The sequence below is a fragment of the Canis lupus genome, chromosome 22 (assembly GCF_048164855.1).
Source record: "Canis lupus baileyi chromosome 22, mCanLup2.hap1, whole genome shotgun sequence".
NCBI lineage: Eukaryota > Metazoa > Chordata > Mammalia > Carnivora > Canidae > Canis > Canis lupus.
The window spans coordinates 24732007-24759672 of record NC_132859.1 but is presented as its reverse complement, the minus strand read 5'-3'; the positions used below and the strand labels follow the sequence as shown (position 1 = coordinate 24759672).

Here is a 27666-nt window from a genome sequence, read left to right as displayed (position 1 = left end):
TTCCTCTTTGACTCATGGTAAGACACTTCCAAGGGCGTGGTTCATGGCACTGAGCTGCCAAGATGGCTGCTTGCAGTAAACAATGCATCAGACTTGCTGGGGCTTCATTCATCAATGGAGGAGACTTCACTGGCCAACAACAGCAATTCCTTGCATCACTTATACAAGTCCCAGTCCACAGATCCATCGTCACTGTGTGTGATCCACATGCATGCAGTTGGATAAGCAACTATTGTCTCAGTACCGTCGCTTCCAATTTCCTCTACAAAAAACAACAACACAAACTAATAAGGACATATTTCATTGTTCTGTTTGACAGGGAGAACCTGGAGATTTGGGAGAAAAAGGAGCTATTGGCCTCCCGGGTCCTCGAGGCTTACCGGTTTGTGTTGATCACTACTTTTGACCTGACTTTTGACTTTGGAATCTTTTAGTTCAATTGATATCCCATGTGGTTCTCTGAAGAGTGCATTAAAGATACCATCCCAGTCTAGAAATTGATAGCTTTCTAGAAATTGAGATATTATCCTCAACTTGGATTAGTTCCTTGGACAGCTTTCCTAAGGTAGCAACTTCCCAGGTACCAAACAACCTAGCTGGGATGCTTTTGAAGCCAAATGATAAACTGGACAAAGCTTGTCTTTAACATCCCCATAATTCTTCTTCCATTCTTTCCTCCCATCAGAATCTGTCCATCAGAAACCCAGCCCACACTCCCCTAGCACTCAGGACTTCTCACAAAGACTTTCTGCAAGGGCCTGACAATAGCCACTGCCCAGGCATTTAGGAGGTGTTATTTTCATCTAGCAAGCTGAAAGTGAATTACAGCTAAGGTGTTAAAATACAGGTGTTAAACAGAAGAGCTAACACTACTATCTCCTTTTATTGAGATTATTGTGCACCTGAAATTTTCCCACTCAGTCCTCATAATAACACCGTGATTATATATAATTTTTAGTCCCACTTTACAGATGATACAGGTGAGCCTGAGGAACCATGCACTGTCTATATCTGTCACGGGGAGTTGTCTTTAGTGCCATTATCACCAATGTTAGTGGCCAGCCCCAGAGGGAGACTCCTGCTTCCTGCTTTCACCTAATTAAACCAAAAAAACCAGGTGTCTTGTCCCTATGTGAGTAAGCCTGCCTCCAGTTTGTAGTCTGAGATATTTGTAATTAATGCCTTTGTTTACAGGGTGATGATGGCAACCCAGGTTATGGTAGCATTGGAAGGAAAGGAGCAAAGGTAAGACACATTACTGGAGGCTGGACATTTCCACTTATTTTTGTTGTTGCTTGTTTTGGTTTTGTTGGTCTTTTTTTTTTTTTTCTCCCATATTTAAGAGAAAATAAAGCAGTGAATAGGACCACCTTGGTCATTTAGAGATAGATTTTGATAATTCATTTTTTGATATCCCTTGGAGACTGTGGTAGAAGAAAACACAATTTGATTCCTTAAGGTGCAGGCAACAACTGAAACTTGAAAATTAATTTTCTGTTCCTTTGCAAAGATGTAGGGCCAGGGCCTGACTTGTTCCAGCCCAAACAGTTTGTCTAATCTTAGCAGCTCTGTGCTGGGGTTTACCCGAGGAGGCATTCCAAAGTTTGTTCTCAACTTGGAACATGTTAATATGTTTCACCATTAGGGAGAAGTTTTTGGTGTCTTTCTAAATTCATTGGGCCAAGCAACAATTCAGAAAAAAAACTTTTAACTTTGTATCAAAATTATTAATTTATATTTTAAATATTTAAGCGTCTGAAAGTAAGATAGATAAATTTACAAAACCAGTGCTTCCTGTATACTAACAATTACCACTTAGAAACCATAACAATATCCACAAAAATGTAAGAGTTAAGAATATCTTTCTGGGGATCCCTGGGTGGCGCAGCAGTTTAGCGCCTGCCTTTGGCCCAGGGCGCGATCCTGGAGACCGGGGATTGAATCCCACGTCAGGCTCCCGGTGCATGGAGCCTGCTTCTCCCTCTGCCTATGTCTCTGCCTCTCTCTCTCTCTCTCTGTGTGACTATCATAAATAAATGAAAAAAAAATTAAAAAAAAAAATCTTTCTGTAAAATGTTTGAGACCTATGATCAAAAATCACTGAAATAAAAAAATAAATAATAAATAAATCACTGAAATATATAGAACTTCACTAAATAAAGATATCCAAATTCTTGTTGGAAAGTCTAAAACACTAAAAAGGAACAATTTAATTCCAAGTGAAATCCTGCTAGGAATGATGCAAGAGGCTGTCTGGAAGGATAAATCCCAAAAAGCTAAAATTTCTTTGAAAAAAAATCACTAATGAATGAGACATTTCCAGTGAAATTTCCCTTTAAAATAGAAAATTAATTGAAAACAATCTCAGTATCTGAAAAGGGGAAATATTAAGTAGCTTATAGCACTGGAATATTAGCCATTTTTTAAAAATGAATGTATATGAAGTTTATAATCATGTAAAATTCTGTGACAGCATCCAGTAAAAAGAAAACAGAAAATATAAAAAACCCAAAAACAAGATTTATCCCAGTTTTTCTAAAAAAGCATTTTGAAAAGCTTAAAGAAAATATAATAAAACATTTACAATGGTTCTGGGTAGTGAGATTTGGATGATTTTTCTTCTTTCTATTCTTTTGCATTTTATGTTTGAGGAGACACTACTTATAATCAGAAAATAAACTTTATTTTTAATAAATTTTTTTCATCAAATGAAGATTATCAGATGTCTTCAATTATAGTCCATGAACAAAGTAAGGTAAACAGAGGACCAGAAAACCAATGATCGAGTTTAGGCTCTGGGCTTCTCAAATTTCTCCCCTGAAATATGTGTTAAGAAGACTGTTCCAGAAACATTTGGCCCTATAGCCAGCTATCCTGTTAAATGCCTTCAGTAGAAGGAGAGCTGATTTATAATTCCTCAGATATGCACATTTGTCCACTTATCTAGGTTGTCATGGTATTTTGGTATAAGTAGCTTAATTTAGAAATTGGAGCTAGTTTCTCAGATAATGCTGTACAGTTTCATTTTCAGTTTTTTTGGCCCTTTCTTGATTCAGAGATACTAAAATCAATTAAAGCAGCAGCACAAACCTACCTCGGTGATATGTACACATATTAATTTTCCATACTGTCAATTATAGGGGCAAGATGGATTTCCTGGAGAAAGTGGTCCTAAGGTACTGTGTATTTTCATATTTAAGTAGAGATCTATCAGAAATGTTCCTGAGGCTATGAAATGTATCACAGGACGATAGAAGAATAGTTCATTATAAATGAATAAAAAGATACCTTTAGGGGTACCTGGGTTGGCTCAGTCAGTTAGGTGGCTGACTCTTGATTTTGGTTCACGTCATGATCTGAAAAAGAAAGAAACCTTTATGAGGGAAAAGGAGGACAGAAAGAAGCAGCCTTTTTTAGAATTTTCACTTCTAGTTTTTAAATTCATAAGCAAAGGAAGAAATCACCCTTATTTTTCTTCTCACACGGACTCCTTCCCCTCTATCATGTGTATTTTCTCCTTTGCTCAAAGGAACGTAAAATGTAAGGAAAACCAAAACCTGAATTCACCTGGTTCAGTTTTTTCAACGTGATTATACCTATATATAGGTAATCACCTTCCGATAATAAGTTAGCAATGATGCCTTCTAAGGCTTTCATTTTTGCTAGAAACGTGTCCTGAGCTCAGTAGATGCCAGGTCCTGTGATAGGATCAGGGGACAAAATAAAGGGCACTGTTCATGTCTCCAAGGAGGCTGTGTTTATGGCTGAAGAGAGAGATACAGAAGTCAAACAAGGAGGCTGCAGTGTGCTGTGTAGAGAGCTAGAAGAATGAGGGGAGGGAGTGGAGAAGGTAAGGGAGGGGAGACACTTCAAAGAAGACTGTTGAAGAATAAAATATATACAAAAAATGCCTTTATGTCAGAATAAGTTTAAACACACATTGAGATACAGCTCTTTGATTTTAATTACCATTTTATTTTTCTGAATTTATTCAGGGTGAGATGGGGGACCTTGGTGGTCCAGGAGAAACTGGACCCAAGGGAGCTAGAGGCAAGAGGGTAAGCTTCTTAGAGCCCAGTGCCTTATCCCCTCAGCTACTTTGGGAAGTCCTTTTCATGCTTTTACAGTCATTTGAGTTGTCACTTGCTCCCCAAGACCTGCAAAATGTGTGCGTGGTGTGTGTGTGTGTGTGTGTGTGTGTGTGTGTGTGTGTATGTGTGTGGTGTTAAGGGAAACCTGGGGAAGGGAGATGGGTATAGGATCCATCCTTCAACACCAGTGAGAAGGCAAAGAAGTGGTTGCTTTTAATGAGCAAGTTTATCTGTTCTGGCTGCCAACATACTAATTCTTAACCCTGGAGATAAGATTTTATTTTAGGCATCCTTGTGATCAAAAATAGTTTTGCACTGGCAATATATGGTCAGTTTCATCCCATCTCCCTGGTAGATTTAGTTTAGCCTAATGTCCACTGGCATCTTGTTCTTCACTATTAAGCTTGTTGAGCTACTTTTAATGAAGCATACCCTAAGAGGTCTTCTCCCCATTTAGCTTAAGAGAATATGTGTTAATTTTTATGAGAAAGTTTCCATTTATTATGTGACTGAATGTGTCCTTATTATTCCATAGAAGGACTTGGAAATTTCCTAAAGCTTTGGATCACTCGGAATGAGCACAAGTGTGTGGTATAGCCCATAGGCATCAGCGTATTTGGGTTCCAGTGGGTTAAGAATAGATTTTTGCACTTGTTGACTCTTTATATGTATATACACTGTGCACAAATGACAGAGCTACTTTGTAAAAGAGACATTCTTGTGATAATTGTCTCTCAATGAATTTCTTTGTTTCTTTTCTTCAGCATAGCACACTGATTGGGTAAACTCATCTTAACACCATGTTAATTAGCAGGAAAAGAAAAACAAAGTGATCTAACGTGGTACTTGAGGTGGCTTTCCAGTTTTGTCTTTGTAGTTCATTTTATTCTGATTCAATTTTTTATTAAGTATAACAAGAACTTTATGTACAGAGAATTGTTTTTTTTTTTCCTAGCTCATTGTTCCCCACTCTTCTAAGGGATCCTGTAGCAGTTTCTTTGCTCTTCTATGTTCATTCTTTTTTGCATTACACTTGACCATTTCTACCTCTGTGACTCTCTATCCAGGATTTTTAAAAATTTTATTGAAATATATTTGATACACAATATTATATTAGTTTCCGGTGTACAACATAGTGACTCAGCAAATTATATAGATTACAAAATGCTTACCATGATGTGCAGTCATCATCGGTCACCATATAATGTTATTACAATATTATTGATTATATTCCTGCATGTATTGTATTTTTCATATCTGTGACTTACTTATTTTATAGCTGGAAGTTTATACCTCTTAATCTCTTTCACCCATTTCATCTATTCCACCACCCACCACCCCTCTGGCAACAACCAGTTTATCCTCTGTATTTTTTAGTCTAATTCTGTTTCTGCTATTTTGATGGTTTTTTTCTTTGTTTATTCATTTGTATTGTTTTTTTTTAATTTGATATATAATTTATATCATATGGTATTTGTCTTTCTCTGGTCTTTTCCATTTAGCATAGTATCTTCTGCATCCATCCATGTTGTCACAAATGGAAAGATCTTAATTTTTATGGTTGAGTAACACTCCAGAGTGTGTGTGTCTGTCTGTCTCCCACATCTTCTTTATCCATTCATCTATTGTTTCCATACCTTGACTATTGTAAATAATACTGCAATAAACATAGGGGTGCAGATCTCTTCAAATCACTGTTTTTGTTTTCTTTCTTTCTTTCCTTTCTTTCCTTTCTTTCCTTTCTTTCCTTTCCTTCCTTTCTTTCCTTTCTTTCCTTCAACACCCAGAAGTGGAATTACTGGGCATATTGTGTTTCTATTTTTAATTTTTTGAGGAACCTCCATACTGTTTTCCATACTGTGCAACAATATAAATTTTACCAACAGTGCACCCAGGTTCCCTTTTCTCTGTATCTTTGACAACACTTGTTATTTCTTATCTTCTGGTGAAGTGATATCTCACTTTGGTTTTGATTTGCAGTTCCCTGATGATTAGTGATGTTGAGCATCTCTTCATGTGTCTGATGGTCATCTGTATGTCTTTGGAGAAATGTCTGTTGAAGTCCTCTGCCCATTTTTTTTTTCTTAGATTGTGTGCGTGTGTGTGTGTGTGTGTGTGTGTGTGTGTGTGTTAAGTTGTAAGAGTTCTTCATATATCTTTTTTTTTTTTAAGATTTTATTTATTCATGAGAGAGAGAGAGAGAGAGAGAGGTAGAGACACAGGGAGAGGAAGAAGCAGGCTCTCTGTGGGGAGCCTGATGCGGGACTCAATCCCAGGACCAGGGAGTCACAACCTGAGCATTGCAAAGGCAGACACATTCAACCACTAAGCCACCCAAGTGCCCCGAGTTCCTCATATATCTTTATATATTTGGGGTATTAACCCTTTATTGGACATACCATTTGTAAATATCTTCTTTTATTCAGTAGGTTACTTTTTCGTTTTGTTACTGGCTTCTTACATTGCACAAAAGCTTTTTAGTTTCATAATAGTCCCAATTATTAATTTTTGCTTTTGTTTCCCTTGCCTGAGGAGACAGATCCAGAGTAGTGCCTATGTTTTCTTTTAGGAGTTTTATGATTTCAAGTCTTGCCTTTAGGTGCTTAATCCATTTCATTTGTGTATGATGTAAGACATTGGTCCAGTTTCATACTTTGCACGTAGCTGTCCAGTTTTCCCAGCATCATTTGTTGAAGAGACTGCCTTTGCCCCATTGTATATACTTGCCTCTTTTGTCATAGATTAATTGACCATATAAGTATAGATTTATTTCTGGGTTTTCCATTCGGTTCCATTGAGCTATGTGTCTATTTTTGTGCCAGTACTATGCTTTGTAGTATTACTATAGCTTTGTAGTAGATCTTGAAATTTGACATTTTGATACCTCTAACTCTGTTTTTCTTTCTCAAAATTTCTTTGGTTACTCGGGGTCTTTTATGGTTCCATACAAATTTTAGGATTACTTGTTCTAGTTCTGTGAAAAATACCACTGGTATTTTGATAGGGATTACACTGAAATCTGTAGATTGCTTTGAGTAGTATGGACATTTTAACAATATTACTTCTTCCAGCCTATGAGCATAGAATATCTTTCCACTTGCTTCTGTCATCTTCAATTTCATTCATCAGTTGTATAGTTTTCATATTATAGGTCTTTCATCTCCTTAGTTAAATTTATTCCTGGGTATTTTATTCTTTTTGATGCAATTGTAAATGGGATTGTTTTCTTAATTTCTCTTTCTGCTACCTTGTTATTAGTGTATAGAAATGCAAGAGATTTCTTATATTAACTTTGTATCCTGTGACTTTACTGAATTCCTTTATTCTAATAGTTTTCTGGTGGAGTCCTTAGGGTTTTCTATATATAATATCAGGTCATCTGCTAATAGTGACACTTTTACTTCTTATCAATTTGGATTTCTTTTATTTCTTGCCAGATTACTGCAGCTCAGATTTCCAGTCCTATGTTGAATAAAGATGGTGAGAGTGGACATCTTTGTCTTGTTCCTGATATTATACGAAATGCTTTGTGGGTATTGAACCAGTCTTGGCCCTGGAATAAATCCCAATTGATTATGATGGATGACCTTTACAATGTATTGTTTACAATACAATGTAAACAAAGAGAGAATGTATTGTTTACAATGTATTGAATTAGAATTACTAATATTTTGTTGAGAATTTTTGCATCTATATTCATCAGGTATATTGGCCTGTAATTTTCTTTGTTTGTAGTACGTTGTTTTTTTTTTTCTTCCAATTTTTGTACCAGGTAATGCTGCCCTCATTGAATGAATTTGGAAGTTTTCCTTCCTCTTCTGTTTTTTGGAGTAGTTTGAGAAAGTTAGATATGTTCTTTAAACATTTTGTAGAATTCAGTGTGAAGCCATTCAGTACTGGATTTTTGTTTGTGAAGGGTTTTTTGATTACCAATTCAATTTCTTTTTTTTTTTTAATTTTTATTTATTTATGATAGTCACACACAGAGAGAGAGAGAGAGAGAGAGAGAGGCAGAGACATAGGCAGAGGGAGAAGCAGGCTCCATGCACCGGGAGCCCGACATGGGATTCGATCCTGGGTCTCCCAGGATCGCGCCCTGGGCCAAAGGCAGGCGCCAAACTGCTGTGCCACCCAGGGATCCCCCAATTCAATTTCATTGCTGGTAATCTGTTCAGATTTTTTTTTGATTCAGTCCTGGAAATAATGTTTCTAGGAATTTATCCATTTCTTCCAGGTTGCCTAATTTGTTGGCATATAATTTTTTCAGAATAATCTCTTATGACCCTTTTGTACCTCTGTAGTGTCAATTGTACCTTCCCTCATTTCTAATTTGAATCTTCTCTCTCTCTTTTTTTTTCCCTTGATGGGTCTGGCTAACGGTTTATCAATATTGTTTAGCTTTTGAAAGAACCAGCTCTTAGTTTCATTAATGTTTCTTATAGTTTTTTAGCTCCATTTCATTTATTTTTGTTCTGCTCTTTATTATTTCCTTTAACTTTGGGCTTGATTTGTTCTTTTTTTTTTTCCCATTCCTTTAGGTGTAAGATTATTTATTTGAGATTTTTCTCTTTTATTGAGGTAGGCCTGTATTCCTATAAAACTCCCACTTAGCACTAATTTTACAACATCCCACAGATTTTTAACCATTGTGTTTCCATTTTCATTTGTCTGCAGGTATTTTTGCTTTCCTCTTTGATTTCTTCATTGGCCCATTGATGGTTTAATAGCTTGTTGTTTAGCTTCCATGTATTTGTGGGGTTTTCCAGTTTTCTTGTGCTTGATTTCTAGTTGCATCCCACTGTGGTTGGGAAGGATGCTTGATATAATTTCAGTCTTCTTAAATTTATTGATACTTGTTTTGCAGCCTAATGTAATCTATCCTGGAGAATGTCCATAGCACTGCAGTTTATAGCATTAGGGGTAGGGTTTCCATGGTTACTGTGTCTCCATCTCTCCTGCCATTCTCTTTGTGGTCCCTTTATCCTTTGTTGTGAAGCTGTTCAGTCAGCCCTCAGCTCTTTTCAGGAGGAATTGCTCTCTAGGTAGGTGTAGATTCTGTGTATCCTTGGGAGGAGGTGAGTTCAGGGTCTAACTATGACATCGTCTTAGACACCTCTTGTCTGTGTAGATATTATTTATATGGGTTTTAGGGATATAAAATAGACTGCTCTTTCCCTCCATCCTGCTTTTCCTAAGAGAACTGTAATTTCAGCTATAATTCTTTTCCTCATGCATGTTTTTGGATGACTTCCTTTAACATTATGATTTCAAAAAAAAATGACTGATATAATTAGAAAGATAATTGGAAAAGACTTGCAAATTAATCCACATGTCATCTGCATTGAAATATCTCTGGATCCTTTCCCTTGGCTTGTTAATGAAGTAGTTTACTCTTGAACATTGGAAGCCTGCTAACAAGTTCAGCTGTTTGTTGGGTTCTTGTCCCCCAATGCCACATTAATCATTTTTATAAAACAATGAACCAATGGGAAGTATGTGAACTTTTTCTTTTAGCCTTTGGTTACTTTAATTTCTTGTTCTCCCACAATTTATCACTGTAACTTATTATTTCACCTGCCAAGCTGCTTTTCCTCTATGTAAATATTTCTGAATTTGAAGTTAAGGCACAGAAAACTTTCAGGTTTTCTTTCTGAAAGAACTGAAGTTTCTATTGGTTCTTCTCTATTTCTAATATTGTCTTTTAGATCTACTTTATGGGAAATTTTTTAATTTCACAATGCTCCTCTCATGATTTAATTTTAAAGAGCTTGTTCCTGTTCTCCAAATATTTCTTTATACTATCCTGTCTTGTTTCATGGCTGAAACATCTTCTCTTACTTTTCTGAGGATCTAAATAAATATTTCTACAGTCTTCTTTGCCCAACATAGTCTTTTTTGTATGGCTTTTTTTCTCCTGTATTGATTTCTATTTCCAGCATGTCTGGAGAATGAGCCATCACTTCCTATTTAAGAATTAAAGAGGATCCCTGGGTGGCGCAGCGGTTTGGCGCCTGCCTTTGGCCCAGGGCGCGATCCTGGAGACCCGGGATCGAATCCCATGTCGGGCTCCCGGTGCATGGAGCCTGCTTCTCCCTCTGCCTATGTCTCTGCCTCTCTCTCTCTCTCTGTGTGACTATCATAAATAAATGAATGAATGAATGAATGAATGAATGAATGAATGAATGAAAGAAAGAAAGAAAGAAAGAAAGACAAAAAAGGCTAACTGACATTGATAGAACTGGTCAACTACAAGTTTTACCGAAGAGCAATCTGGCTGAATTAGTTCTTTACTTAGCAGACTTCTAATACTGGTATCTTTAGGTCTTCTGTTTTTGGTCAGATTCCCCTGGGAAGATTGTTTCAGGTTCCTGCCTGAGTATGAAGGTCTGGCTGTAGTTTTCATGAAACCATATGGAAAAGAAAACCTGAGGGGTATCATGTCTATTTCACATACCTTCATTGAATCACCCTGTTTTCAGGAGGGTACCATTGGCCCTCAGATCTGCCTGGAGTTCCCTGGTACAGATCCCTCAGTTTTACCTCTACCTGTTGTTGGGAGTGGAAAAAGGGATATTCACCCAACTGCAAAGAATGGAGAGGAGACTGGAGGATTCCTAAAATGATTTTCAACCAGTCCTCCTTATTTAGCCCCTCCCCTCCACCTCCACTTTTGGAGGTATCTGGTGCTGCCAATTCTTGAGCCTTCTGGGAATGGATTCTTGACTTTCCCCCTACTGGCTTAGGATACAGCTTTTTTCAGATTTACTAAGTCATTTAACAAGTATACATCTGCTTTCTAGCCTCTGAAGGTTTGTGGCTATTGTCTTTCATTCTCCCCATTTTTTTGGCCTTTTACAGAAATTTACTTACTATGATTTTAATGAGACATTGAGAAGGAGCAGAATTTTGCTTCATATGTTCAGTCTGCCATTTTTTCCCCTAAGAGGTTAATTCATATCTTCTAAAGAAAATATGATCAATGACTTTTTTTTTCACTGAACCCAGCACACTGCTGAACACCCAAAGGATATCAACAGTTATTCCCTGTCTCAAAGGCAATGTTTGTACAAATTAAATTGATTTTGGACAACTACATTTTTTCATTCCTGTAAAAGTTATAAATCCCATGGCATTTTGAATGAACTAAGGAATATTTCCTAATCTTTAAATTAAATCCTAGCCTTCTTTATGATAAATTATATTGTTAAATACACATGGAAAAATTCCTGGCATATAGTAAGTAGTCAACAACAGTTGTTTTTATTACTGCTGTTATTCCTTATTTCACTACAAATATCTCCAGCCAACTTTCTAGGTGTTCTTGTTTCAGGGATCTTATATTTAAATTTTTGTTTTTCTGGGTTTTTTGTTCATTTGTTTGTTGTCATCTACCATCTCATTTAGATAAAAATTTCTCCTTTGATCCAGCAATTCCAGTTTTAGCAGTCTTCCCTAAGGAAATAATCAGAATTGCACGTAAAATTTTATAGTGGGGTTGTTTATTACAACAACAGCAAATCTAAATGCCAACAATAAGGGATTGATGAAAGAAATTATGGTACATCTATGTAATGGAATATTATGCAGGCATAATGCATAAAAAATGATTTTGCCCCCCTCCCCAATTTAATAACATGAAAATTTCTAGATCTATTTAGTTTAAAAGATTAACAGGAAAAAATATAAAATTACATTTTAAAAGAATACATGCACATATAAATATATAAAAATACCAAAAGAATGTAAAAGTAAAAGACTAGAAGAAAATGCACCAAAGATTATTTGGAAGCAACAGAATTGCTGTAGATTTTTTTCTTTTTGTGTGCTTTTTGGAAGTCTCTCAATGTTATAAAATAAAAGTGTGTTTCTTTGACATTTGAAACCACCCACAAGGACGCCTGGGTGGCTCAGTGGATGAGTGTCTGCCTTTGGTTCAGGTCATGATCCCAGGGTCTTGAGATCAAGTCCTGCATCAGGCTCCCCACAGGGAGCTTGCTTCTCCCTCTGCCTATGTCTCTGCCTCTCTCTGTGTGTCTCTCATGAATAATTTTTTTTTTAAAAAATAAAAGAAAAACTTAAAACACACCCACAAACACTAGAGGTGCCTTTGTGGCTCAGTCAGTTAAGCATCTGCCTTTGGCACAGATCATGATCCCAGGGTCCTGGGATTAAGCTCTGCATTGGGCTCCCTGCTCAGTGAGGAGTCTGCTTCTCCCTCTCCTGTTCCCTCTGCTTGTGCTTGTTCTCTCTTCCTCTCCCTGTTAAATAAATAAATAAATCTCTTAAAAAATAAAACACATCTACAAACACTATACATAAATATGTAAATATAATTTTAAAATAAATAAATTCTGCTTTGAGATATCCACTGGGCTTCCGGGAGAGATGGGATCCCCTGGGGAGCCAGGACCTCCTGGACGCAAGGTAAGTTGAAAAGTCCTAAATCACACCAGATCCTTATCTAAATAAAAAGTGCATGGAGTCTTCATTGTCCAAATGTGCATGCTTTCTGTCTTTGCACTTGGTGACTATTTCCAATATTTTTCCACATTTATGTGCTTAGAGATAGGGGGAAATGGTGATTAAATATTAGTTGCCATTTCTCATGAGGTGAGGAGAATTTGAGGGAGGAAATGAAAAATATTGAACTAAAATGTGATTTCCCAATTATCAGTGAATTTTATTTGCCCGGTCCTTGTCCTCTTTCTATATTCAATAAGTGGTTAGTGAATGAAGGGAATGAGAAAGAATTAATAAAGAAATAAATGATCAAAGTTGTATTCACATGGAACTTATTTTCTCCAGGAATTTGGGTGGGGCTTCAGTGCACTTTTCCCTGGGTTTCTCTCTTTGAAAATAGCCAGACTTTCTGTTCCAAAGATATAATTGAACATGTGAAATTAGAACAATTCCACTTTGTTCTATTTCCAATCCACAAGATAGATACATATAGATATATAGATTTTTTCTCATTAACTTTTGGAAGACTGTTGGGATTATCTTTCCAGATGTTTGGTTTGAGTCTAGTTGTTTTGTCATCCAACTGGTGATGGAAACAGATGAAGGTTTAGTTCAGCTGCTTTTTAGTGGCCAAAGCAAAGCACAGGGTCAAGGAATTCTGAACCTCCCTTAGGGATGGGCAGCTATCATAGATGGTTCAGCCTCATCTATATCCAAGCCACAAGCCTGTCCCAAAGCTCTCCATGCCAGTGTTAAGTGTTCAGCTCCATCCTTAGATTCTGGATGACCCTTGTCCACAGATGGCACTGAAGGAAGGTGGCCATTGGAGGTTTGTGTTCATCAAGCTTGCTGCTTACAATTTATTTCCCATAGAATATTACTCTTAACTCAGTAATGAGGATCCTCCCAACATGTATTCTTTTTTCCCCTCTAACTTAAGAATAAAATCTTTAGAAAGCTTCACTTTCTCAGGCTAATGCACATCCTGGCTATTGATATGTGTGTGTGCAGAGCAATAAGACCACATTTCTTTTGTTTCCTAGGGTGTGAAAGGGGCCAGAGGATTGGCTTCATTTTCTGTATGTATCTCCTGACTCCAACAGAATGCTCTGTACTCCATTAAATTTAGTTATTTTTAGACTTGAAGACCTGGCAGTCGGTCAGTTAATTCTTTGTTTTATTTTTTGAACTGCAGATGTGTGAGCTCATTCAGTATGTACGGGATCACAGCCGTAAGTACCCTGCTTAAATTGATCACCCAAGTTGTCAAAGCATTCATAGAAGAGCAGCAGTGAATTCTGCATTCAGAATTGAGACAATTTACTCGCCAATCTCTTAACATTAGAGATGTCACTGCATGTATTTTGAGTCAATGTAGACTGGTGACTCTTAACTTCTTCTCTGGCTGCCCTCAGGCCTATTGGAACCCGTTCCAAGCAATCTAGTTCTTTTAACCTAGGGAAAATTTAGGTATGAAGTCAGAACTCTTCTGATAGTGAAATCAATCAATGGAGAGACCCATTGAACTTTTAAAGAAGATTAACACCTGACAATAACACAGGATTGAATTCACCTGGTGTGAAAGCTAGCTGTGACAATAGAGTGTCCTAATAGGTGGGAGCACTTACTTTGGTTTATTGTTTATTACTTGTTTTCTGGAAACATATGCTTGATTATACTTTTCATTGGAATGATTGATTTGCTTGTAAACTTACTCATTTTGCCTGTATATTGTTTATCTCTCCAAATTTTTAAAGCAAAAAGGCATTTTGATTTGGCAAATACTCTTCTGAATTTGCTTTAAGACCCCTATAGCAGACTCTTCTATCAAAATGCATGTTAGCACCATTAATGGAATTCCATGTACAAGATGAGGAAATAATTGACTGTTTAGTGTCCATCTACAAGTGTGTAATGAATTCCCAAATAAACACCATGAATGAAAAATTCCTTCAAGGTATTTTTTGGGAAAAAATAGACAATCTAGAACTCTTTTCTGTAGAGAGACTTTGTCTCAAAGACACACAGACTTTTTAAAGTTTTGAGTCATCTCAACTTTATCTTTTTTGTACCATATTGGACCACCACGATGAGAATCAAAATATATACATTGTCATTAAAACTAGTTTCTTTGGGCTGAATTAACAAAGTTTGCTTTTTGAGATTAGAGCCATGTGAACTATAATGACTCAAAGGTAGATCCAAGTGTGTTGAGGCCCAATCTTTTCGATTTGAGAGACTTAGTACAAAACTACAAATCCAAAAGTAGATACAAAATTATTTCAAAAGAAAGTGTTATTTAGAACAATAAAGGAAATCACAACCAACAACTTTTGTAAAAGCACATGATCATGTGAACACATGGCTAGGTCCCTTCTCAGGGTTTTGCACAGAGCAAGTGAAAAGGTTAAAAGTCGAAAGCAGTAGAACTTTCTGCAGTGATGGAGGTATTCTACTACACTGCTCATATATGTAGTAGCCACTAGCCACCTGTGACTTTATTACTCAAAATGTGGTTAGTACTACTGAGAAGCTGAATTTATTTCATTTAATTTTAATTAAAATTTAAATGGCCACAGGTGGCTAGTAGTTCCATATTGGACAGTGCAGAACTAAAGCTTACTTATGCTTCATCTGTTTCAGAGTAAATCCACCTCTCATGTTTATACATGCACATAAATATAAATCTGTACAGACTTATATGTGTGCATATATATAAAATCAATATCTATAGATCTCTACATGGAGAAAAATCAGAATAAAGAGAGTTTAGGACCTTTTAACCTTTCCAAATTCAGTGCACCTCTCTGCAGTGTAACATTCCTTCCCAGGGCATAGGTTCTTTCCCTCTGACAGCTGGCTGCAGGCTGCTGATTTATGGCTATATATTGTCCCACTTCTCCCATCCCATCTTGTTTTTGCCAAGATGCTGGGATCTGTCTGCATTTTCTCCAAACCCTTTCCGTTGCTTTGATGTTTGAATCATCTACAAAAAGCACACAGGTCAGAGCTTCTACGGCCATGATTTCCTTACACACTACAGAACTCTGTTCTACCAAATAATAACCCAATCTCCTTTGTTCTTCTTCCCCAGCTGGCGGACATGGTGAGTAATCTTTATTTACAGCAAATTATAATCAAGCTCCCAAATGTCATACATCTGGAAAGACGAGTTAAAACAATGTGTTGTCTGCCAAAAGATATAAATTTTATCTGAGCTGTCTTTGCTGCCTCATACTGGTAGCACAGACCTGCTTCCAATAAATCACTCAGCTTTAGTGGAGTCTCACAGCTCTTTCTCAACTAAGTGGTTTGATTTTTTTTATTAATATTTTAATGACTGACATTACATTTATTTTGCCATTAGAATTTTTTTGGAATATGTCTTCTTCCCTTCATTTTCTCTATTGTATCTGTAGTCTAGTGGTTAAGAATTAAGATGTAACAGACAATTACCCTCTTATGCCTTTGCACCCTATGCCTTTTGTATAGACCCATCAATCCATGCCCTCTGGTTGCATCTTCACTCACTCAATAAATATTTATTGAAAACCCATTACGTGCTAGGCACTGGGGACACAGGGCTGAATAAGATGGACATAATTCTTGTCTTCCATTCTAGCCAAGGATCCAGATGATAAACACGTGAAATAAATATGGAATCCTATAGTTGCTGTGAAAGAGATAAAGAACAGGATGCTCTGTCACAGAATGTTAGAGGAGGGGAGAGATGCTTTAGGATGAAGGGTTCCTCTTTGAGGCAGTGATGTTGGAGTTTGGAAAAAGAAGCCAGCTTTACAGGAGCCAGGAGAAAGAACAGCAAGTGCAAAGGCCATGATACGAGACAGACCTAGGTATTTTCTAGGAATTGATGGAAGTCCAATGTGCCTGAGACATAGGAAGGGAGGGGGAGACTGGCATGTGAAAAAATGAAGTAAGCAGAAGCCAGGTCAAGTTGGACTTGGTAGATTCAAATAGAGAGGTGGGATTATATTCAAATTGGAATGCGAGGGTATTAAAGAATCTATAAAAAGTATTGAAAGAGGATCATGAGCTGATGAATGATTTTTTAATGTTTATTTAGGCTGCTATGGAAAGTAAATTGTAGGGGAAGGTTAAGTTTAAAATCTGGAGGACTAGTTAGGAGGGTATTGTGGTATTCCACATAGATGTGGTGGTGGACCAGAGGGCTGCCATTGCTGTGCCTTAGGTACATGTCACTTTGGTTTGTCTTTCTCTGTCCCTGTCATCACCTGCCCTGTGCCGAGCATCAGCCATCAGTGTACAGCCTTATTAGGCCTCTGTGTGGTCATCTGGGCCTTGAGGAGAGCCTCCTAGGTACCACCACAATCCAGCCCAGCAGTCTTTAGAATCTTTTCTGGTTTTTGGCACCTTGCTGGATTTCAGAACGTGTATTTTGTGAGTTGAATTACCTTGGAGGTATTTTTTCCTGAAAACTTGAATTTCAGCCGGTGCTGTGAATCTTTTTTCCCCTTTATCTCTAAATTGCACCTGAAGCTGTATTATTGTTGTGTTGTTCCCATATGCAAATCACAGCCCAAACAAAAAGCTTGCAGAACCACTTTCATGTTCAGTCACACTTCCCCTCACTTCTTATCGTAAAGTTGACATAACCTCAATTTTTTTTAATATCTGTTCAGCCTTCTAAGTTACACTCAGAGGCTAATAAATTATGTCCTGCCTCCACTGAGATGCACAGTTTGGTTTGGGGTTAAAGTTTCTTCTTACTGGTCCTTTTGCTTATAAGGTCACAGAGTCCAGGACCAAAAGGAGGTAAACATCTAACACCAAAGTGGGGGTGAAGCTCATCTGGTCACAGCAGAGGACTCACCCCTTGGCCAGCCCAGGCCAGCCCCAACAAGTCTGAGTTTGAGTTCTTATAAAGAGCTGGAAGGCCTCAATCTGCTTTTGTTATCTCTGAATCCAACTTGCTGGCATCTGAATGAGAGGAGGCACCCCTCCAAGAGAAGCGCATCATTGAGATTTCCTTTTACCAACTTACTTCTCAATGCCATGCAGCATCTCCCCCATTATAAAAAGTTTTGTTCTTCCTCTTCCTGCTGCAAAAGAGTTGTCCGTTGTTTGGTTCTTCTTCATTCAGCCAACATTTATTAGAATGCTGATAAATGACGAGAACTAATCATCAGATCAGGAGAGACACAGTCCTTGTCTCTATACTTCATGGAAAGGAAAACATTAACCAGATAATCAGACAAATATAAAGTGCCAACTGTGATAAATTCAGGGTACCGGGATTAGAATGAATGAATTGGGATCAATAAATAAATCTGAAATTAACATTTAACGTTCAAGTTTAACCATTCAGTTTCTCTATGTAATAGGTATATTTCTTGGTTAAACTTGCCTTTTCAACTGTTAAATAAAAATACGTTCGTGAAAGCTTTCCTCATTCTTTTAAGTGATACAGTTCTCACGATGAAAGTCTGTAATCATAATTGTAATAGGAATGACTAACATTAACTCAGCACCCGTTATGTGCCGGGCACTATGGTCCTGAGTGCCTGTGTTGATTCATTTAATCCTCAACACCGGGCTATGTAGTGGCTGATCTTAGGACTGGCATTTTTACAGATGAGCAAAATGAGGCCCAGAGATAAGTTGCTGGGACAAGGTCACAGGGCTAGCGCATAGCTGGGCCAGGTCTCTAACCTGTCTCTGCAGTGCCTATACTCCACATCTGATGGTCTGTTCTGTATAATGCACATCCATTCTCTTCTAATGTCTCTGAGATCATTAACAGAGCTTTGGGACCTGTTCCTTTTTCAACCCGTTACATTTCCTTAGTAAGTAAAAAGAAAGATTTATGTTTTAGTTTAGCTGTGTAAAGTTCCAGCAATAAGCATACCAATGATCCAATTTCTGTCGGTAAAAGGGCACATCCATGAGCTGTGGATTATTTGAATTTGGTCATTCACTTACAAATTGCACAAAAACTCCAATTGAATGGTAGGCTTTCTCTTGTGCTTTACTTAAAAGAGCAAAATCAATTTTTTAAAATAGCATTTCTGTTCAAGATTTAAACATTTAACATTTCAACTGCTTATTTTAGCATTTAATGCTTATTTGATGTTTAAATACTTGCATATTTAATTAAAATTACTTTGCCCTCTATGTATCTTTTTTTTTTTTTTTTTTTTTTTTCTTTTCTAAGTTAAGCATGCTACCTCAGGAGCACGTTCTTGCCTTTCAGGAAAACCAGAATGCCCCGTGCATCCCACCGAATTGGTGTTTGCCTTGGACCAGTCTCGGGATGTCACCAAGCAGGAATTCGAGCGCATGAAGGAGCTGATGTCTTCCCTGGTGAGAGGCGTCCGGGTCCGGGAGAACAGCTGCCCGGTGGGCGCCCGCATCGCCATCCTCACCTACACCTCTCACGCCCGGCACCTCGTCCGCTTCTCAGACGCCTACAAGAAGCAGCAGCTCCTCCGGGAGATTGAAGCTATCCCTTACGAGAGGTCCTCGGACAGCAGGGAGATCGGCGGGGTGATGAGGTTTATCTCCAGGAATGTCTTCAAGCGAACGCTTCCAGGCTCTCACACAAGAAGAATCGCCACCTTCTTCAGCAGCGGTCAGTCTGCAGATGCCCAGACCATTGCCACGGCAGCCATGGAATTCAGTGCCCTTGACATCGTTCCGGTGGTCATCGCGTTCAGCAACGTGCCCTCCATCAAGCGTGCATTTGCAGTAAGACGGCTCAGCCTTTCACCTACCTTTTGGGGGGGCTGGGGGGGCTGTATTCAGAAGCCTCTGTAAGAAAGTATCCCCCTGTACCACTTATTTCTATAGACCAGAAAGACGCTAAGCCCGTTGCATGCATCATGCTGTTTGATGCTCACGGGTAGGGTGGAAGGGACAGGGATAATGATCAGTCCCGTTTTATGAATGAGGAAACAGCCTGGAGAGGTTAAACCTGTATCCTGGGGTCACATGGCCAAGAAGTGGCAATGTCAGAACTTGAACCCAGGTTTGCTATTCTAGTGCTTCTCTAGTGGCTGCTGGGTGTACAGCTGCTACATCAGGGAGGCCATAATTCACGGATGTCCCTTGTGTGGCTAGAAGCAACAGTGGCTCTACAATGAAGAGCAATGGACTGATTTTATAACTTCAGCAATCATATGACTATCCAAATTATATAATAGGAAAGGCCATCCTAGTTATGATAGCTTCTTAGTTTAGGGATTAAAATCTTACTGAGTGACATTCCGAAATAAACCACTTGGGATCAATAGGATTTTTTTTTCCATGATAATTTTTTTTATTATTATTTTTTAAATTTTCTTGAAGTTCAATTTGCTAACATATAGTATAACACCTAGTACTGATCCCATCAAGGGCCCTCCTCAGTGCCTGTCATCCAGTTACTCCATCCCCCTGCCCACTTCCCATTCCACTACCCTTGGTTTGTTTCCCAGAGTTAGGAGTTGCTCATGTTTTCTGAGGTTCTTTGAGGTAGTTTGAGGTTTTTTGAGGACATTTTTTGAGGTAAACTGACCTATAACACTGTATTAGCTTTAGATTGCAGCATAATGATTCAGTATTTATAAATATTGTGAAAATATCACCACAGGACACCTAGTTAACATTATCACCATACATAAATATAAAAAATTTTCATGATGGGAACTCTTTTTTTTTTTTTACTAAATTTTAATTCCAATATAGTTGACATACAGTGTTATATGAGTTTCAGGTGTACATTAGAGTGATTCAACGATCCTATACATTACTCAGTGCTCATCATGGTATGTTTATTTTTTTAAAGATTTTATTTATCTTGAGATAAAGAGAGTTAGAGTGCAGGGAGGAGCAGAAAAATAGGGAGTGAGGGAACCTGGAGCAGACTCCATGCAGAGTATGGAGCCCCAAGGCTGGGCTCGATCTTATGATCCTAAGACCATGACCTGGGCAGAAATCAAGTTGGACACAACCTACTGAGCCACCCAGGCACCTTGTGATATTCTTAATTCCCCTTCACCTATTTCAGCCATCCCCCCTACCACCACCTCCCATCTGGTAACCACCAGTTTGTTCTCTATAGTTAGGAGTCTTTTTTTTTTTTTTTTTTTGGCTTGTTTCTTTTTAACTTTATTCATTTGTTTCTTCTTATTTTGATAAAGTCCAAATAGTTTGTTTTTGCCTTTGTTTCCCTTGCCTCAGGAGACATAACTAGAAAAAGTGCTATGGTGATGTCAGAAATTACTGCCTGTGCTTTCTTCTAAGATTTTTATGGTTTCAGGCCTCACATTTAGGTCCTTGATCCTTTTTCAGTTCATATTTTGTGTATAGTGTAAGAAAGTGGTCCAGTTTCATTCTTTTGCTTGTAGCTATCCGGTTTTCCCAACACCATTTGTTGAAGAGACCATCTTTCTACCAAAGATTAATTGACCATATAATCATGGGTTTGTTTCTGGGCTTTCTATCCTGTTCTAGTAATCTGTGTGTCTATTTATGTGCCAGTTCCATACTGTTTTGATTATCATGGATTTTCAGTATAACTTGAAATCTGGAATTGTGATACTTTTTCTTTTTCAAGATTGTTTTTGACTCTTTGGGATCTTTTGTGGTTCCATACAAATCTTAAAATTATTTGTTCTAGTTCTGTAAAAAATACATTTGGTATTTTGATGGGGATTGCAATGAATCTGTAGATTGCTTTGGATGGTATGTACATTTTAACGATATTCTTCCAGTCCACGAGCATAGAATATCTTTCTATTTATGCCATATTCAATTTCTTTCATTAATGCCTTATGGTTTTCAGAGTAGAAGTCTTTCATCTCCTAGGTTAAATTTATTCCTAGGTATTTTATTCTTTTTGGTGCAATTAAAAATGCGATTGCTTTCTTGATTTTTCTCTCTCTTGCTTCATCATTGGTGTATAGAAATGCAATGTATTTCAGGACACCTGGATGGCTCAGTGGTTGAGGGTCTGCCTTTGGCTCAGGTCGTGATCCTGGGTTCCTGGGATTGAGTTCCACATCAGGCTCCCTGCAGGGAGCCTGCTTCTCCCTCTGCCTATGTCTCTGCCTTTCTCTGTGTCTCTCATGAATAAATAAATAAAATATTTTTTTAAAAAAGTGAAATGCAGCATATTTCAAAATACATTGATTTTGTATTTGTGGCCTTACTGAATTCACTTATCAGTTCTAGTAATTTTTTGGTGGAGTCCTTAGGGTTTTCTATATATAGTATCATGTCATCTGCAGATAGTGACAGTTTTACTTCTTTACCAATTTAGACACTTTTATAACTTTCTCTTGTCTGATCGCTGTGGCTAGGACTTCTAGTACTATGTTGAATAAAAGTGGGGAGAGTGGACATCCTTCTGTTGTTCCTGACCTTAGGGGGAACACTCTCAATTTTTCAGCATTGAGTATGATATTAGCTGTGGGTTTTTAAAATATGGCCTTTATTATGTTGATATATTCTCTCTAAAGCTACTTTAAGGGTCTTTATCATGAATCAATGTACTTTGTCAAATGCTTTTTCTGTATCTATTAAAATAATCATAAGGTTCTTACCCTTTCTCATATTGATTTCATGTATCACATTGATTTGAAAATATTGAACCACTCTTGCATTCCACTTGATTGTGGTGAATGATTTTTTTTTCATGTATTGTCAGATTCAGTTTGCTATTATTTTCTTGAGGATTTTTGCATCTATGTTCATCAGAGATATCAGCCTGTATTTCTTTGTATAACGTCTCTATCTGGGTTTTGGTATCAGGGTAATGTTGGCCTCAGAATGAATTTGGAAGTTTTTCTTCCTCTATTTTTTGGAATAGTTTGAGAAGAATAGATATTAGTTCCTTAAATGTTTGGTAGAATTCACCCATAAAGCCATCTGATCCTAGAGTTTTGTTTGTTGAGAGTTTTTTAAATTACTGATTTAATTTCATTACTAGTAATCAGTCTGTTCAAACTATTTCTTCCTGCTTCAGTTTGGGGAGGTTATATGTTTCTAGGAATTTATCCATTTCTTCTAGGCTGTCCGATTTGTTGGCGTATAATTTTTCATAATATTCTCTTACAATCCTTTGTATTTCTGTAGTGTCAGTTATTTCTCCTCTTTCATTTCTGATTGTGTTTAGCCCTCTCTGTTTTTGATGAATCTGGTTTATCAATTTTGTTGATCTTTTCAAAGAACCAGCTCCTATGCCACTGACCTGTTCTATTGTGGTTTTTTTTTGTTGGGTTTTTTTTTTTTTTTTAGTTTCTCTTTCTTTTATTTCTGCTCTAATCTTTATTATTTCCTTCCTTCTATTAGCTTGGGTTTTGTTTTTCCTTTTCTAACTCTTTTTGATGTAGCATTAGGCTTTGAGATTTTTTTCTTGCTTCTTGAGGTAGGCCTGTACCTACCTATAAACTTTCCTCCTAGAACTGCTTTTGCTGCATCCCAAAGAGTTTGGATTGTTGTTTCCATTTTCATTTGTCTCCATGTATTTTTCATCTCCTCTTTGATTTCTTGGTTGACCCATTCATTGTTTAGTTAGCATGTTATTTAACTTCCATGTATTTGTGCTTTTCCTGGATTTTTTCTTGTGATCAACTTCTAGTTTTATAGCATTGTGATCAGAAAAAAAAATGCCAGGTTTGACTTCAAAATTTTTGAATTTGTTGAGACTTGATTTGTGGCGTAATACATGATCTGTTCAGAATTTGTTCAGAAGAATGTGTATTCTGCTGTTTTAGGATGGAATGTTCTGAATATATCTGTTAAATCTACCTGGTCCCATGTGTCATTCAAAGGCACTCTTTCCTTGTTGATATTTCTGTTTGGATGATCTGTCCATTGATGTAAGTGGATTATTAAAGTCTCTTACTATTATTGTATTATAAGTGAACATTTCCTTTGTATTGTTAGTAACTACTTTATTTAGGTGCTCCCATGTTGGTTGGATAAATATTTATAATTGTTATGTCGTCTTGTTGATTTGTTTGCCTTATTATTATATAATGTCTTTTGTCTCGTTACCATTTTTCTTAGTCAAATTGTCTGATACAAGTAATGTTACCTCAGCTTTCTTTTTACATTGATTTGCATGATAAATGTTTCTTTCTTTTTACTTTCAATCTGTAGGTGTCAAATAAGCAGAACAGAGTTGAAATAGAGTCCTCATCTACAAAGTATGGAAAGTAGTACTTGCTTCCTGGAGTTGTTGTGTAAATGAAATGATGGACACCATTCCTAGGTGCCCTAGTACATAGTAAATACTCAAGAATGATAGCTTTTGCTGTAATTGCTATTACTATTATTTACCTGCTTGATGCTGAACTAAAATCTATTTAATAAAAATGACATCTAGGTTGTAAAGGAGCTGACAGTGCTATTAGTGTCATTGAACATGCAAATAAGCTGATAGACCAGGCTTAGAAAGAAAAATATACATCAGTTAGAAAAGGCTGGGCCATGTCATGCAAATGAAGCTGCTATGAAACACAGCAGTTGAAAAACTTTGTGAGTGGATATGGTTATAAACAGACTCATAATTCCTTCTGTTTATTTAAGTTTATATCACAACTACTATCAATTATTTCCATTAGGATATTGTCTCTTGTTTCATAACTAAATAAAGCCAAGGGACAACTGGGGCTATTAGTAAACACAATTTCACCACCCGCTCGAAGATATGTGCATACCCTATAACTTGAAAAAACCTATTTTGTTGGTTTAAAATCTTTTTTTTTTTTAAGAATTTATTTATTTATTCATGACAGACAGAGAGGCAGAGACACAGGCAGAGGGAGAAGCAGGCTCCATGCAGGGAGCCCGATGCGGGACCCGATCCCAAGTCCGCAGGACCACACCCCGGGCTGAAGGCAGCGCTAAACCACTGGGCCACCAGGGATGCCCGGTTTAAAATCTTTTGAGTGTTAATAGCCTCACTCAGTATTCCTAGTCAAATCAGCTAGAGACACTTTGCTTCTTTCTTGAAAGAGTTTATCTCAAAAGAGCACCAATGAAGATTCAGTTTTTTGATAATGACCCTCCAAAATCTGAGCAGCATTGGCTCTAAACACCTCTTGAATAGAATTAGAGATGCAGAAAAAAGAATCAGTTGCCAAGGTTCATTTACCCAGCAAATGCTTAGCGAGCACCTTGTGTACACTGGATGATCTCCTTGGCTGTGGAGACACAAGAGTAAAGTGGAAAGCCAAAAGACTCACCCCCGTGGAGCTGCCATTAGATGGAATTAAGCAGAGTTGTCTAGAAAGGCATCAAAATAGACGCATATATACAAGCTGGCAAGAACCTGGTACTGATACTTGGCATTACAGAAGGGAAATTATGTTACCACTTCTCCTTTTGCCCTCTTTTTCTTTCTTCTATCCATTCTGTTCAGTTGTGCTTCCCTACACTTGAACTGTTGATGATTATTTCAAGAAGAGAACCAAAAAATTTAGTGACAATGAATTTTTATTTGGGGCCATATTTTAAAACCCTAATTTGTTTCATAATTATTGTGGCTTTTCTAAATCTTGATTTGTCTGAGAGTTCAGCAGTCCAGTGTGAAATTTGGGACCCATGTAGGCTCATGCAGCAGGACTTGGAAGCAGATGTTCTGACAACTGGCTCTGATTTCCCTTAGCACATGGCCTATGACCTCCCTCATGGAAATTTCTCATGAGGGTATCAAGCTGAGTGATGAAGCTATTCATCTCTTCTGAAACAGAAGGCCATTTTTGACTGGAGAAACCTCAATCTCAGCTTTGTTTTGCCACCAAGTTTCCCCCCTTAAGTGTGTTTGGTGATTGCCTCTTACTTCTAGTGTAATTTTACTTGCTGCCCATAAAGAATTTTAACTTAGAATGGGCATCCCTTTCTAATAGACCTATAAGAGGTCTCTTTTTTAGTTAGCCTTTTTTTCCTTTTATTCTGCTGTTTGCCACTACAGATGAGAGAAACATTAAGTATAATATTGACATTATAGATTATACTTGTGATTGGAGAAAGAGCTAAAATGGGTGAGGTAGAAGGCTTAATGGGGGGCGCATGGGTGGCTCAGTGGTTGAGCATCTGCCTTTGGCTCAGGTCGTGATCCTGGGGTCCTGGGATCGAGTCCTGCATCGGGCTCCCCACAGGGAGCCTGCTTCTCCTTCTGCCTGTGTCTCTTGACTCTCTGTGTGTCTCATTAATAAACAAATAATCTTAAAAAAAAAAAAAAAGACGGTGGCTTAATGGGAAACTTTGGCACTTTAACCACCCAACCTTTTTATTTTTAAAAAGAATGGTTGTTGGGACCCTGGGTGGTTCAGTGGTTGAGTGTCTGCCTTCAGCTTAGGGCATGATCCCAGGGTCCCATGATCAAGTCCTGCATCAGGCTCCCCATGGGCAGCCTGCTTTTCCCTTGGCCTATGTCTCTGCCTCTCTCTGTATGTCTCTAAATATTTTAACAAAAGATTTCCTTTGTTAATAGAGAATTATCTAAAGAAAGATGATTACACGTAGTATTAATTGCATCATTTCTTGAATGCACCAATTCATAGAGCCCCATGATATTTAGAAATGAAAGAAGAGGGTATCCTCCAGAACCATTTGCTGAAGGCCTCCTGATCCATCTCTGGACTTCATAGCAATAAAAAATGAGACCTAAGAAAAGTGAACCATAGTAACCTTTTATTTTAAATCCTCAATCCACACTTTGCTTAAGGAATTTTCTGTAATATGCAAACTATAGTTGCTCCAATGATGTGTGGTGTGGTGGTCTCTAAAACCACAACTGTCAAATTCTACTGATTAGGAAATTACTTTGGTGGTGGGAGGACACGAAGAGCACAGACACCTCTGTAAACTCTCATAGTAAAGCAACACATCAGAATCAATAAAGATGATGCTTTAGATTGAAACCAATGTGTTGATACATGATGAAATGTGAAACCTAAATTATCAACTAGCTCCACCGCCAGAAATATGGAAGTTGTCACAATATAGACACGCAGAATACAAACTAGTTAACAAATGGCGGCAATCCCTGGATGACATATTCAGAACACTGCTCTAAACTAAGTCAGGACTCCCTGACACAGAACTGTGATCATAAAAGCAACTAATGCAGAGGACAGGAGGTAGGTCTTATTTGGAGAATGCAAAATTTAAACTGGAGCCTTCCACCTTCCACCCCTTCTGGGCTCACTTTCCTTATCTGTAAATGCTAGGATTGGACTATGTGGTTCCTGAGATTTCTTCTAGCTCAAACATTTTGTGATTTCCCCCCACACATACACAACCCCTAGATCCTGATAGTTGGTAATAAGAAAGCACTTTGTACCTACCAGATGGTCTGATCCATGCTCTCTGGATTTGGCTTCCTGGTCACTCATCACAATCCAGATGAAGTGAAGGCATGATTCACTTGACACGTTGCCCAGATAACTACTGAAAGCCATTATTAATACAGACTAATTGTTTGTACTGTTGTATTCAAGAGTCAAGACTGTTTTATACAGGTCACCAAGACAATTTAAGCTAGCTTAAGTATACACATGCACATACCCCAGGAGAATTTCTCATAAAGATGCAAATATAACCCAGGTGTCCTCTGGCTCCGAGTCCAGGTAAGCAGTTTGTTTTCACTCTATGCTCACCTGGACACACGATTCAGCCTTTCTTCAAAGAATCCATTTGCACAAGGAATCAGCAATACAGATTTTACTGAAGGTAGTGAGTTACAAGAAGGGCATTGTATTCCACTGCAGAATGTCCCTATTTGTCACCACCAACCCTGTCCTGGCTCCATTGCCCTCACATCACAGCCTGGTTTTTTTTTTTTCCCTCTTCTCTCATACCACAACAATATTCACCTTTCCTACTGTGTTCCTTCTCAGCCTTAACCAGGTACTAACCATTCTTTTCTCTACATACGTGTGCCTAGAAATCATGCCAAAAGTTTCAGTTTTCACATATTTCCTCTGAGTCTCCCCATCTAACCCATCCAGCTCATGAAGGCAATTACAGTGGTCTTCTGGGGAGGAATTCCAGTGAGCACAGATTTCTCCATCTCTTCTACACAGAATAAAAGATGGGCAGAAACAAAGATAAGCCTCAGGGAAAGCTCACACCACCTTTCCTC

At 37.8% G+C, this 27666-nt stretch overlaps 1 protein-coding gene and 1 long non-coding RNA gene across 5 annotated transcripts in view; one reads left to right on the top strand and one right to left on the bottom strand.

The window, feature by feature from the left end:
- Positions 1-27666, top strand: part of COL6A6 (collagen type VI alpha 6 chain) — a 142625-nt gene that overhangs the window by 95373 nt on the left and 19586 nt on the right. For 2 of the 4 annotated variants that reach the window (XM_072792809.1, XM_072792808.1), the window contains exons 25-33: positions 320-382; positions 1195-1245; positions 3141-3176; positions 3996-4058; positions 12453-12515; positions 13595-13630; positions 13747-13783; positions 15646-15657; positions 18784-19277. In XM_072792809.1, the coding sequence (XP_072648910.1) occupies positions 320-382; positions 1195-1245; positions 3141-3176; positions 3996-4058; positions 12453-12515; positions 13595-13630; positions 13747-13783; positions 15646-15657; positions 18784-19277 (855 nt within the window). The other 2 variants (XM_072792807.1, XM_072792810.1) reach the window with 2 other exon arrangements.
- Positions 135-27001, bottom strand: LOC140614038 (uncharacterized). Its single transcript, XR_012014930.1, has 3 exons — positions 26870-27001; positions 3289-3356; positions 135-262 (listed from the first exon to the last, which is right to left on the bottom strand). It is a non-coding gene; the product is annotated as an uncharacterized lncRNA (long non-coding RNA).